The 15,156-nt window shown below is 39.4% G+C and overlaps 1 protein-coding gene across 1 annotated transcript in view; it reads right to left on the bottom strand.

Moving 5' to 3' along the window:
- The window catches only part of NUP160 (nucleoporin 160), a 1,498,284-nt gene that overhangs the window by 227,114 nt on the left and 1,256,014 nt on the right, over positions 1-15,156 (bottom strand). Inside the window, exon 32 of the mRNA XM_044082750.1 lies at positions 6,729-6,839. Within this exon, the coding sequence (XP_043938685.1) occupies positions 6,729-6,839 (111 nt within the window). The remainder of the gene's footprint in view (positions 1-6,728; positions 6,840-15,156) is intronic.

The raw sequence follows: 15,156 nt of genomic DNA, 5'->3' as shown, positions 1-15,156 counted from the left end.
ATATATATTTACAGTTACGTCTTCAGTACATTCAATGTCTTTCTAAACATGAATGACAAAGCGAGATTTATGTTGTACACCCAGCTCCTAATAAACATGCCACTCTGTCACATCCTGGAAGTCCTGGTGACCCAAACATGCATTCCTCCTAGCAGCCATGTCTTAATCGAGTGAACCACAAATTTATTTATCCCTGCTCAAAGATGTTTATTAACAATGGTAACATGAGAGAGACTGTGAAATTCCTTTGTGAAACCTAAATAAATTTCAGCAACACTAATGCCAAAAGCAAAGGCCTTGTTTCCTGGTTCATGACAGGATAAAGTTGATCTCCCTTTAGGTAGTTATTGTTTATGAGCCCTACTGATATTCTTTTTTAATTTAGAATGTCACCTTTCAAAGCTTCTGCAAAGAACAGAGGTTGGACTAACTGGTTGATAATTCACCATTTTGCCCTAACATCTAACATTATGAAGAGAGATAATCACGGCTAATTTCAATGACACACAAAACAAAACCTTGCTGCAGGAAGTTGCTAAACAATACTATAATCAGTCTAACAAGTGGCTCTGGATAAATAAACTTTCCAGGAATGTCTGCTGTTTTAGAGATAGCCATTGAGTTTTGTTAGATGTCAAGTATGAACAACCTTTATAAGCAAAAGAGGTCTGTTAGAATACTTTTTTGTTGGGAGAGGGATGGCTCAAGTCCTTTATTCTGAATTATTGCCTAAGGGTATTAATGCTTTCTGTTATCTCCCCATTGTAAAGTACTGGAGAGTAAGCTCATCAGCAAGCCATATACACCTGTGTATAACATTTGCTATGGCACACTGGTAAGACAACTCTGCTAGCAACTCAATTACAAAGTGACACAGGTAGGAATTTCGCTCAAATCTTCAAAAAGGTGCTTAAAATATACATTCTGTTGTGAATGGGGACTAAAATGTTTTAGCAAGAATGAAGGTGTTATACCTTGTTACAGCAATGTACCCAATTAGATATAGTTCACTTGCATTAATATTTCAATGCCATGATTAAAATATCAGTATCAGACACCATAGCGAATATACTAGCACTTACCTAGAACAAAAAGTATGTGCATTTTCATACTTTTAATAGTTCTGGTCACAATTCATATAATGAATTGTATAAGACTGACTGTCAAAACCAACATATGGCAGAAAGCAATTAATATACAGCAATATGCAGGGTTTCTGATAAACATATCTGAAGACAGTATCACTAATTCATATCTGTACATTACAAAACATGGCATATTAATAAAGTACCATGACTATAGAGTACAGCACAATACTATGAAAAACTGTCCATGTAGTAACAAAGTAGATATTGCGCATACCCTTACACTGATAAATGGATTCCATCAATAACAGCTCCACAGACATAATAGTTTAAGCACTGGATTGTGAAAAATATGGTATTTTTCAGTCCTTTCATATTCATATTCATATCTGAAAGCCAACACTTTCTGGCTAGGCTTATAAATGCATTCGGGCAGACAGCCTAGTATCTACCCATGAACCTATGAATCTATACATAGTATTTAACAGCTTTATTAAATTATCACTTCAGACATTGGCCAACATACATACATTTAAAAGACAATAAACCATATTAACAGGTTTCCTGTTACACACTATTAATCCAACATTACATAAATTTATCAATTCCTGCCTTCCCTTAAACTTCACTCCTACTCCACATGAACATTATTCTGCATGCATTATTCTCAGAATTTCCATTTATTTCTATGTAATTTGCTTGCTCCCTTTTCAAAAGATTGCACTGTCAGTCTTTTAATCTCAGTTACAATACTCAATACTTCAAATACAGCGGGCTTAGATTAATTACTTTTTTAGCAGCTACCAGAATTAAATTTAACAAGTCCTTACTACGTCTACACAATTCAGATCTAGTGTCCCAGGTCAAAAGAATCATTTCCTTAGTTATACCCATTTGCTCACCCAATATTTCTCACACAATACACTGCAGCGATTTTTTTTCAAGTTTGCCAACTTACTGCATTTCCAAAACATATGTTATTATCAGTCATCGCTTTTCCCCAATCATACTTCCACAGCATTTGCCATCTAGTTGAGGAAAAAGTCTGCTTGAGGTATAAAAATACCTATGCAAACATTTCCAAGCAAAAATCCTAAATCTTCCAGACTTTGTTGCATACTTGGGAGCCCTACATATGTCCTCCCATTTTTGATCTGTAAATTGCTTATCCAACCTCTCTTCCCAATCTTCACCTCCTCTAACTGATTCTTATAGCAGTCATGCAATATTATATTATGCCCTGTTAATTATCCCTTTTTAACAGCAGCTTCTGGTGATTCAGCTAAAAATTCTACCAGAACAGGTCTTTCACTAAGGATCCCTCTTTATCCATTTCTCTTTGGCTATATTCTGATATTAATCCCTGGTACAGAAGGCAGTCTTCTAGCCTTTAGTCCAAAAGAATTCTTGGCCTCATTCCATTCTACATTTCCTTCTCCAGTTATTTGCTCCCAATATCTTGGTTCTCTTGCCAGTTTTCTCCAGTACATTCCAGCCCCCTTTTGCCTATTCTGTTTACCCTTACTTACAGTCATCCCTATTGGCAAAATTTCCTTTCTCTATTCTTGTGTTTGCTTAGTTCTTAGAATACTTTGTTACTTTATTAATACAATATTCTGTAAGGCTATTATTTTCCTTATGGATCTGCATCCAGAATTCCAGTCTCCTTGTATCTTGAATTTCTCCCCTGCTTCATTACCCATTTCTACTCTGAATGTTATCTTTCTGCTTGTGTTATGCATATGAATCTTCATTGATGCTCTAAATTATCCCTTCAATTCAGGCAATCCTAACCCATCTTGTTCTACTGGAAGGCTCACCTTATCCCACATAACCCTTGAACTCTGTCTCCTAGATAATTTCCTCCAACTCTTTATTACTGTCCACAACTTCTCCTTTGGTTGGCAACAATACACCTGACTTGTATGAAAAACTAAAGGGACTAAACATTTTCATTGCTGTATCTTAATATCTATACTCATAAAAAAAGCTTCCAGTTTCTCAGTTTTTGTATTTTCTTTTCTATAGTCTCTACTCACATACTCTTACCTGCCATAACAGAAGCCTTTTTAATTCATACTCCTAAATATTTCATCCTATTGGTGTCCCAGTATGTGTAGTGGTGAACCAATTCATGTGCGGGTTTATTATTTACAGTTAAGGCCTTAAATTTTATCTTCATTTTACAACCCAAAAAGACTTGCAACTGTCTCAAATGTTCCACGATGCTGAAATGTCCTTTTCTAGATTTTATAAAATACAACAAAAATATTGTCTGAAAATAAAGCTAACTTTTCTTGATTACCATACCATTTACATCAGTGATTCCCCAGAGTCCTTTATTTTCTTTGCCAGTGGCTCTAAATATTAAGCAAATAAAGGAGAAAGGGACACATCCCTGCCTTATTCCTCTGTTCAGACAATTTATCAGAGAGGAACTTCCCACTTTTAATTTTTGCCTCCAATCCCCTCAAGCATCCTCCTAATTAACTTTTATTTTGTATCAGGGAATGCAAACACTTCCATACTCAAAATCCAAGCTTACTCTACCGAAATACTTTCTCAGAATCAAGACCCAACAACAAGGGTAATTCTCTTATATTCCGCTTCCCTCTGTTTCATCAGTGTTCTATTAACGTTACAAAAAGTTTGTTTCCTCTCCACAAAACCATACTGATCCATATCTATTAGTTTTGGCAACACCTTTGCTATTCTTTTTAGCACAGATGTAAATACTTTTTTAATCATGGCTTAAAAGTGAAATGGTCTCTATGAATCTGGGTCTGATGGGTATTATAATCACCACAGTTTTCTTTGGAGAGGTTGGTGTTTTCCCTCCTTTTTAAATACTGCTAAACAAAACCTTCCAGATCTTTCTCACTTTCTTCCCTTCCAGTTTCCAATCTTCCATCAGAATATCTATACCTGGAGACTTAACATTAGATTACTCATACATCATTTTTAACTCATCTCCTCCTACCGTAACTATTATTTGTTGAGGCTCAACTACATGTAAACTTGGCATATTTAAGTCTTCCATAAATACTTCAATTTGTGTTTTTTTTTTGATTTCTCTACTTCTCTGCTTTACACAAATATTCATAACATTTCTGTAATATCTCTAATACCTTTACAGGATCTCTAGTTATTTTTATTGTTACAGGTTCCCTAAGTTTGGCAACATCCTTATTATCTGTTGCCTAAGTCACTGTGCCAAAAGTTTTGGTGCTCTGGGGTTATTATCAAGAAATGGTTGCTAAACAGAAATCTTTTCTAAACTCATGCTTATTATCAAGGTACTCACTTATATTCTCTTTAGCACTCTGCAATTGCGCCTCTTGTTCTGTGAGATTCCCCTTATTCTGCAATAATTTAATCTTTGTCAGCCCCTCAAAATAATTCTTGTTACCTCTTAACAACATCTCTATTTATTTATACCTAACTTCCAAACTTCAACAGGAATACCATCTGTTCCCATAGACTTTCCTGCAATCTGATAGTATATCACCATTTTTATTTTATCTTCTCCTATCTTATATAACTGTTGAGCCTCCTCTACTTCTTGGCAAACCTAAGTTTTCCATAAATATTTCCATTACAGCTCTCCTGGTTGTCACACACCTCTGCTTTATACAAAGTTTCATAACATTTCCTAAACATCTTGAATACCTTCACAGGATCTCTGATTATTTTTCTTCTTATAAGCTCTCTACGTTTGGCGACAACCCTTTCTACTTTCTGTTGCCTAAGTTGTTGTGCTGGTAATTTTCATTGCTGGGTAAATTTCACAGTAAGCAAGCAAGGCAAGACACTTATTCTGAACATGCCATCCAGACAGATAAATCTGCTATTGAGACAACTTATCTATATTGTACTTGCTTTAAAAATACACACAAAGCTGCTGTTAATGATCAGTTATAAAAACAAACTTAGGAGATGAAATATCAAAAATGATATCCATTATGAAAACCTGCATGTTGCACAAATGTTTGTGTTCATACGTTTTGCATGGGTGTTAGTACCTCAGCACACACCACTTCTCCTTTGTAAGAAGTCAATGGTCAGCACTCCTGACCTCTTCTTCAGAAAATTAGTTAATACTTAGGTTTTTAAGCATATTATGTAGTCTGTCTCTATATCTGTTATTTATTTCACCACTTAGGTTAAATTTTTACCAGTTTTCGTTCTAATTCAGTTCAGTTTACCAATATTTGATGCATCTTTGCTGCTCCATTATAAATCTATGACCTTGGTAATAAGTGAAAAAGGGTCTTGCTTACCCATTTATCAAACAAACAATCCTTGTGGTTTACTTAAAGCATGTGGGAGTGGTCAGGGTCATCCTGTGAGGAGCTGGGGTGGTGGGGTGTTGCCAGCTGTCTCAAATTACAAATTCTTGATCCTATGACTTTTACACATGATGTAGAGGACATGCCTATTCATAAACAGCTGCTGTGTTGAGGGTTCAATGGGCAAAGTCTAGGTGCTACATGTTGGATGCCAACTACTGATGAAGAATGGGACACCTGCACTAAATCTGTTGTTGGAAAAGGGGCGCGTCCTTAGCCATGACAATAGCTCTTAGCAGCCATGAAAGATTGACCTGAAGTCTAGAGCCTGAACCAAGTGTATCACAAAGGAGGACTTGGTTTGATGGCCCAAGATGAGGAGGGTCACCCCTTACAGGCTTATAAATAAAAATCCTTGATTATGAGTACTACCTCTGAGCTAGGGGAAGATGGCTCAAATGAAAGCACAACAGAATGCATCTGACTGAGGGCATTCTTCAGCCAGTCAAATACAAGAGTCAGCAACACATTTTGCTCAGGATGCTCACAATTCAATGTGAAAACAGAATGGATTCATATATACCAAGAAGGACTGGCATGAACCTAAGCCATCACTGAACAAGAGTGACGGAGAAAAGCAAGTCGACTGGAAGGCTACCTCACACGAAAGAGTGTTTGGAAGGTTTGACTGTTGCTTGCTCTGCATTTTTTTAAACCTTCTGAGAGTACTTTGGCAAAGGTCTACTGTTCCACAAGGTAACCTTTCTAACAATTCCTGTGATAAGCACTTTCAGACATCACAATCCTTGCTTAGCCAGACAAGGTTCTTCCTCCTATATACAAAGATGACTAGTAATGAATTGTTGATACTTATGGCTGAGATCTATATTGTGCGTCTTGTCCAAATACTGCATACAGTACCACTACTGGTCCTGGCTCAGTACTGATGGCCACATGCAAACTTTGCAGAGCATCTAACACAAACGTTTCCACCATAAACTTCAAGATCTGAACACTGTGGGCAGCATAAACAAAATGAGCAGCTTCAGGAGCTTGGTATGCTTTCTTATTACTGCACATTACAAATCCTGGTGTGTAACAGTGCAGTGAGTGTGCACTCCATTGGAGCTACTGATTAAAACAAGTAAAGTCAAACCAGAGGAAAGGATATGCCCAGCTAGTGACTCTCTACAAGGTTCAAATTATTAGGTTAATGAACTCCTATGGCAAATGTAACAGAACACAATTCAAACTAGTGCAGCTCTAAGGCAGTTTTAAGGAAGCAAAAGCTAACTAGAAGATATTACAGTACACAAAAAATGATTACTTAATATATAAACTGCTATATCCCAACCTGCTATGGCCGCAGTTGACGGGTCATGTTGCGCAAGTGTCATTCGAGTGCGACAAAGCATGTATTCCTTCTCTAGATCTTTCAGCTCCAGTATCTCTACCTGCCGATTCACTGCAGGAAAACAAGAAAACAAAATCAATGGACTGCAAAAATAGCTACCTTATGGCTCCACACTCATCTATCACTGCAACATTTTCCTATACTTAACCATTACAAATAAAGACTAGCTACATGTATGCCCACTGTAACTCCAAACCTTCACAAGGTGATTGTCTTGTCAGACTCAACTAATTTGGTTTTTAAAGGATACTCACCTGGCTCTTCTCTTCAAAGTACTCTTCGACATGGAAGCACCTTCCTATGACCATGTGATGTCAATGAAGCAACATCCACAAAAGGAATATGAATGACCCCTCCTTTTTCAGTGCTTTCAAAGTCAGAAAAATGGGCAGGGAAGAAAGGAAAGTTTGGGCATTATGACAAAACATAAGAAGGCAGTCTTGTATTTTCTGGGTACATGACCTAGATGCTGGAAAAAAAAATATATAGCATCTCTTCAAGATATGAAGTGGGCATGTAAATTTATACAACTTACACAGGCATCTACTACTAAAACAGCCAAATGAGTATTTGCAACAGTAGGTTTTGGAAGGCCATTTATTAGGGGTTTAACATATAGATCGGTTTTCATCAGTCTGTTTGTTCAAACTGCTGGGTACTAAATCACTTGTTGGATCTGTTCCTGCCTTTCACTAGTGCTCCTAGCCTCAAGCACCTTCAAAATTTCTCCCATCATCCCCTTTTGCCCTGACTATTCTCAGCTCTTGTTTGCATCCATCCCAGCCGGATCAATTCTATGCTGAGTGCACCTTCTAATTTTTAATATTGCTAACCTTTATTTTAAATTTTATAACTGGAAATTACTTATTTAGGAACTTTTTCTAATATTCTGTGTGTGTGTACACATACACACAGACATATAGAGATACATATTTAGCTTTTTTTTTTTTTTAGTTTACAATTCTTTATTTTCTTTTATCAACTTCGACACCTAGGTGGCAGGCCTAGTGTCTTATTTAAAAAAATACAAATTCCCCCCTCAAAAAAAAACTTTATACCTCATGCATTTTTTATGAAGATATACCTTTAGTCTATGTAGAATGTAATAAACACGTTTTTCACCAGAGTGGATAGTTAGCTATATTTTTCTGTATTTATGTGCTCTTTAAAAATAGTAAGAGTTGCATCACACAAAAATCCACCCCAAAACACTCAACGTTTATGCAGTGTGTCTGAGGCTGAAACCACAGAAAAACTGCTCTTGAAAGGGCTTCTTCTCTGGACAGTCATCTAACTCTGGTGACAGAAATGAGAAAAAAGGGACAAAACAGGAAGATAGAAAATGGAAGAGAACAAATTAAGGAAAATCAAGCCAGAACAAGTGGATCCATGTACAACACCTGAAATCCCAAGAATGAACTGATCAAGACTACAGTAATCTCCTGAAGTTTGTTTCTTTAGTGCCAAATGGTACCCTTAACTCTGACAGCAATGCAGCCACTCCAGACACTCATGACATAGAGAGAAAGTCTGCACCACATGCTTGATGTACAGTCTTCGATGTATGCTCGGCTTCAACTTGGGTGGAACCATTCTTAGTGCAAATGATCCTCAGTGTTTAGTGCGCAAGCACCAACCTCAACCACTTACCCCAAAAACTACACTCATCTTAATGACATATTTCTTTTTATACATCTTGAAATAGTTATGGTATACTCCTGATTATTGACACTGTATAACACTGTATTACTACTTAATGCCTTGTAATAATCCTGTAACATAGTTGTTTAATGCTAATTTATAATGAAAATTGTATAACATGTTGGAGCTTTTCTCCCTGGGCCTCCGCTGAAAAAGGGCTCTTCAGCTCAGTCGGACAATACCAGTCAACAAATGTAAAATAGATAATATAAAATAAACGAGGCCATCCATTTTCTTGGTTACAGGGCATTCCTCCTCAGCTCCACTCATGTCTGCTTCAGCAGGGGTGGATATGGTTCTGGGAAGGTGGTCTCCAATGCTGACTGATTTGGGGCTGACTTTCACAGTTATGGACAGGATGACTGCCACTCCTTCTAGGCAAACAGACCTTCCATCAGCATCAGCTCCAACCCTTAAAACCTACTTGTCAATCATTCAGACAAGTACTTCTTCTGGACAGAACAGCGTTTCAATGAACTATTGCAGGTTCATTTGAAGTCTTTAGGGGATTCCAATCAATCACCTTCAGATGCTACCCAGAAAAGGACATGCAAAAAGAGTCTAACATCACACACCGACTTATATGAGCTCCCTGCAATCCCCTCCCAAAGATGCACATTCTCAAATTAAAAAGAGATACAGGTGATCTTGGACCAACTGATCACGATGAGGAGATGCTTTTGGAGTTTTAGAGGTGTAATGTTCTGTACCCTCTACCTCTTGAATGGTTCCTCCTGCTGACCATCTAACAGATTTGACTGCCTGGAAGGCAATGCAGGAACCAGATACTATAGAAGACATCACATGGAAACCAGACAAATACCTACAACCACCTAAAAATAGGCAGCAGTGGTCTAAAAATCATCTGGTGGACTCTGCAGCAGCCACAGAAACTGCTGACAGATAAAGCAGCTGCTGTCCACCCCTCTAAAAAAGAGTCTAGAGCTTTGGACAAAATTGGAAAGCAAGCTTATACTTCAGGTAGATTTGTTCTGTGGCTGTTTAAGTATTATAAAAGGATATAGCTGAAAGAACCTTGGAGTCTTTGCAAAAGCCAACCACTGCAGAATCACAAAATGTCAAACCACTCTGGGTACAACGTTCAGCACTACAAACCTCTCGATGTAACCGCTACATAATGCAGCCAATGGAGCAGTCAGAGCAGTGGGCACAGACATCACTTTGCATCCCCATGCCTGACTCTGACTTTGTGATTTTGCAGACAGTTTTAAGGCACCCTTCACCACCATCCCTTCTGACTGATCATCTGTGCTTTAATCGACAATGACAAACTTGCAAGATGTGAACATGATGGGTGAGCTGTCTGCCAAAGACGCAAGATTTGAAACACCTCAAAGATAATTTAATGGGAATCAAAAGGTGTCCAATGTTTTTGACCTAGAAAAACCCAGCTTTAACTCTCTGCGCCTTCCTTGGACAGGGTTGGCCATTGCAGAGCTTCAATGGATGCTAACCCAGAGACAGAAGAGTCCCACAGAACCAGGAATTATGGGAGAGATTTTATGAGACAGAATCGATGCCCCTTGAAGGCTTGCCTGAATGTCCACCTCTGGAGACAGTAGGGAGCAGTTTCTCTCTCTACTCCTCCATGTAGATGGCTATCACAGAGGACAAACATGTAAGAGGATTATCTAGAGGCTATACCATATCCTTTTCTCAACATCCCTGACCCAACTTCCAATGTTACTAGAGATTTTTCACCTCACCAATTAAAAAGCAGTAAAAAAATGAGATTTTGATGCTCTCAAACAAAAGAGCCATCCAAGAGGACCAAAGCCGCTTTACTGTCAAGCCAGATGTTACTTTTTGCAGCTCTGTCTCTCCTTAGGTATTACTGTAAATGTAAAAAAATCATATTTTCAGCCAACTCAAGAAACTACCATTACCGGCCATCATGTAGAAGCAAGAACCTTCACTGTCAGGCTTCTCCAAGAATGAATTCAGTCATTACATTTTGCAATCAAAGCTCTGGTACAGAACCCAGTTCCACCAACTTTCCTGGTTCTCAGAGTCTTATATATAATGGAGACCTTCATGGTAATGGTCACCTATGCTAGTTTCAACATGAGAAATCTGCAATGGATATTCAGCGCACACAGATCACAACTCTGAAGATCACATTTGCACTGGTTCGCATAACCCAAATCTGCAGACTTCATCTCAGATGGTGGTTAATATCTCTAAAAGTCTCCCCAGAAAGACACTTTTATATACTATCACCACCATCAGCAGCACAAACCACAGATGTTTCTTCACTAGTGTGGGGGGCATTTTGAGGTAAGGATTGTCCAAGGTGTTTGGACAGAAGGACAAACAACATCAACATCCAGGAGAAGAGGGTGGCTTTCAGAGTTTTGCAGGAATTTCAGAACCTCTGCCCTCCTGGATTGATGGCAATTCAGACAGATAGCATGCATGTTTTATGGTACATCAACAAGCAATGAAGATCCAAATCCGCTCACATTTTTACATGAACCAAGAGCTTATGGCAACAGGCAATGGCTTTGCACTGCTTTGTAGCTGCAAGAAACTTTTCAGGGAAAGCCAGCTCCCTTAGCGGACAGGCTTAACAGGTCAATACAGCTGACCAGTAAATGACCCCTTACTTCATCAGTGGCTCAACAAATCAGATGCTGGTGTCAGCCCTGCTATCATTTCTTTGCATCCCCATTCAGCACCGATTCCATCCAAAGGTTATTCAGAGAGGGATGCTGTTGTCTATCAGTGCCCTCCCCCATTCTTTTAATGTCCATATTTCTGCAAAAAAAAGCTTCTGCATGCAAATTCACAGTAGTTCTCATTGCTCCAATCTAACCCAGACTAAAATGGCTCCCTTTGGTCAGGCCTTCATGATTCTTAAATCCACAACTGGATATTTTTTCACACCCTTCCAGACAACCTCATCCTGACTTTCACTACCTTAAGTTGACAGCAGGGGACCACCACATTCCTATGATGATCAGGGATCCCTCTCTATCTCACTCTATTTCGCATTTTGTCCTCGTTACAAAAAAAAAATGATGTACTCATCATAACATTCCATCTGTGCTATCCATTTTCATTCTTCCTCAATTAGTGTGTTTGGATCAGATTCACGGATCAGACTCTGCTTTTACACTAGCTTGTGGCTACCAAAAAACTTTCAAGCTCCTTCCTTACCCGTAATGCACCAATCCCCAACATTCCTCAGATCTTGCCTGCTGCTTAACAGGGAGACTATTATAATATGCCATGCCTGCAGCTCATCACAAAGGACAGTCATGTCCTTGAAGCCTCTCATTCCTCCAGAAGTCAGTCATTATAAAGGATGGAGGTTGGTGGGTGAGGGATTGTGGAAGAATGAAAATAGACAAAACAGATGGAATGCTATGGTGAGTACATAATTTCATTATCTGATGTCAATTTTCATTAATTCCTCAACTAATGGGACAGAGTCCCCAGCTACCTAAATTCCTGGGTGGACTCTAAGGAAGGATATTCCTGAGTATGGTTGAGTCAAGGGTTGCTCTTCCCCTCAACACCAGATCTACTTTGTTATGAGTGGTAAAAGTATGAAGATTTGACCAAGTTGCAGCTGCACATATATCGTCCATAGAAGAGCTAGACTGGAAAACAGAAGAAGTTGCCATAGATCTGGTTGAATGAGCTTTTAAAGATTTTAAGGGGAGATTCACCTTGTTATAGACAAATGCAAATCAATCTGTCAATCATCTAGCTAGAGTTACCTTTGTGACTGATTCGCCCAATTTAGTATGTGCAAAGGTGATAAATAGCTGATCTGTCTTTTCTAATTTCTTTTGTTCTGTGTAAGTAAAAACATAACTGTCCATGAACATCCAGTAAGTTAAACATATATTACCCTTTATTTGCAAATTTTGGAAAGAATACTGGCAAGTTAATGGATTGGTTGATGTTGGATTCTGACACCACCTTAAGAAGGAAGGAAGCATTGGTACGCAACATGACCTTATCCTTCTGAAAAATCAAATATGGAGGCTTAGATCATGCTTGAAGTTCTGAAATTCTTCTAGCAGATGTAATTGCAACTAGAAAGATAGTTTTCAGGTCAGGGATTTAAGATCACATTTAGCTACCGGTTCAAAGGAGAATGAATTAAGGAGAGCAGTACCAAATTTAAATCTCATGGTGGAGTGGGGTCACTCTCAAAAAGGCTTTACACAGGAAGCCAGTGAAGAAATTTGAAATCCAACATGAAAGTTAGAGATGGCTGCTAGCTGGACGTTTATAATTGATGACCTAGCACCTCCATTAAATAAAAAAATTCAGAACAGATTGAAATGGAGCTGAGATGTGGTTAATTTGATTTTGCTCTGCTCAACAAATGGACCTTTTCCATTTACTCCTGCAGAGTATCCTACTAGGAGGTTTATGGGAAGATAAAACTATACAATGGACGGGTAGAGAGCACTGGTTGTCTGGCTATTAAAGGAATTGAAGAAAACAACTTGTTAGTTTGAGGCTTGAGATATCTGGGTGAACCATGCCTGCCGGGTGGGACGGGTGGTCTGGAATTTTATTTTTTTTATTTAACATTTACCAGGAAAGTCCGACTTGGAATGAAGCCAATTTTCAGCAGAGGCCTGAGGATAAACACTACAGATGCATGTCTTTGTAATGTGGGCGTAAACAGAAGTACCCGGAAAAAACCCACACAAACGCAGGGAGGACATGTGGACTCCACACACAAGGCACTCCAGCCTCTTGCTGTGAGGCAACAATGCTACCACTGCACCGTCCAGAATCCAAGGTGGATATTGTAGATGAGGCCAAAGGAAGGGAAACCAAATCTGTTAAAGGCCAGTAAGGTGCAATGAGGATGACTTTGCTGTTCAATCGGGCTGCTTTCTGCAGGAATTTTGGAATTAGGGGGTTAGACAGTAAGCATACAGAAGACTGGGGGGCCAATCATGGAGAACATCCATCTGTAATTCTCCCAGTGGCGGGATTAGGAAAAAAGCTGCAGCGCTTGTTTAGGGGAGAGGCAAAAAGATTGCAGCAAGGCTGGCCCAACTGACTGAAAATCATATCCTTAACTTTGTTTTGTGAGATCACTCATAATGTAGTAAGATGGACCTGCTCAGTTTGTCTGCTATCATGTTGGACTTCCCCAGAATGTTTTGCTATTAGAAAGCAGTTTGAAGATAATCGCCCCACTGCCACACTCTGAGGGCTTCTCGACACAAGGAATAAGATCTGGTTCCCCCTTGTTTACTGATGTACCAAACTGCTGACATGTTGTTTGTCTGGACTGCAATTGTTCCCAGAGGGAGAGAGTCTTGGACTGTCTGCAACACCAAAAGCACCATCTCATCTCCAGAACACTGCTATGCAAGTTGGCCTCTCTGGGGAACCAAGAGTTTGGACTGTTTTCTTCAGGAAATGCCCCCGTCCCAATCTGTGAAGCAACCTTGGTCACTATAGCTTTGGGCAGAGGGAGGATGTCAGGATGGCCTTGTATTACCTGCTGTGACTGCATCCACCAGGAAATGTACCTTTGCATACCTGAGTTAGTCTTATCCTCGCTGACATTGATTGAGAAGGCACTGACTATTGTACTGCTAGCATCCACTGTAGAATTTTCATGTTTAATCTTGGTAAAGGTACTAAAATTATTGCCACTGACAATGATCCCAGGGTTTGCAGAATCAATCTGGCTGAAATTCTGGTACTGCAGATTATTTTCCTGACCAGCATCCTTATCATTTGTACTCTTGAAAGAGGAAGGAACGCTGCCATGGATACCGTGTTGAACACAGCCCTTATGAATTCTAATGTTTGGGTTGGTTATGAGACTTGTCATAATTTATGGTTATTCTGAGATGTAAAAAAAATCTGTAGCACCTGATTGTGTGCTATCATTCGATGCCTAGTCAGGGCAGTAATGAGCCAGTCATCAAGGTATGGAAACACTTGGAATCCCTGCAGTCTCAAGTGAGCTGCTACTATTGCCATACATTTGGTGAACATCCAGGGGGCTGTGGTGAGGCCAAAGCGCACTGCTCTGAACGGAGCTTCCTGCCAGAAGTGCAAGTACCTTCTGGATTGTCTGTTAAATTTTATGTGATAGTGCACATCCTGAAGATCTAACAAGCACATCCAGTCGTCCTTGCCCAGAAAGGGCAGAATGGACTCAACAGTCACCATCTAAACTGTGCGTGTTGAACTGACTTGTTCAATACACTGAGATCCAAAAATGTCTCCAGTTTTCTTTGAAACTAAAGAATCTCAAGTGAGTTCTGGATTCTACATGGTCTGGTGGGACCTCTTGAATGACTTTCTTAGCAGCTTCTGAATTTCTAGTGCTGCTGCTTTTCTCTGACTAGGTGAAACATGAGGACATTTTCTTACAAATGGAGGAGGTGAAGAAAAGGGAATTATAAAACCTCTGGAAATGATCCTCTGCACCCAAATGTCTTTTGTTATATGTAGCCAGGCTCACTGGCGCAGGAATAAGCGGCCCCAGACTGCCTCCAGAGGTGGGCAATCAGGCCTCTTTCAGGAGCGCTGGAAAGGTCTGTGTGGAAAAAATCTCGAGACTCTTGGTTTTGTGGGCCTCCTCTGCTACAGGGACATCACTGCCACTGTAGCTCCTCCCTCTGCCTCTGGGGGAACTATCTCCATGTGT

Source organism: Protopterus annectens, chromosome 9.part0 (assembly GCF_019279795.1).
Source record: "Protopterus annectens isolate FY-2018-M chromosome 9.part0, PAN1.0, whole genome shotgun sequence".
Taxonomy (NCBI): domain Eukaryota; kingdom Metazoa; phylum Chordata; order Ceratodontiformes; family Protopteridae; genus Protopterus; species Protopterus annectens.
Note: the sequence above shows the minus strand (reverse complement) of the source record. Positions and strands in the feature narration are given on the sequence as shown.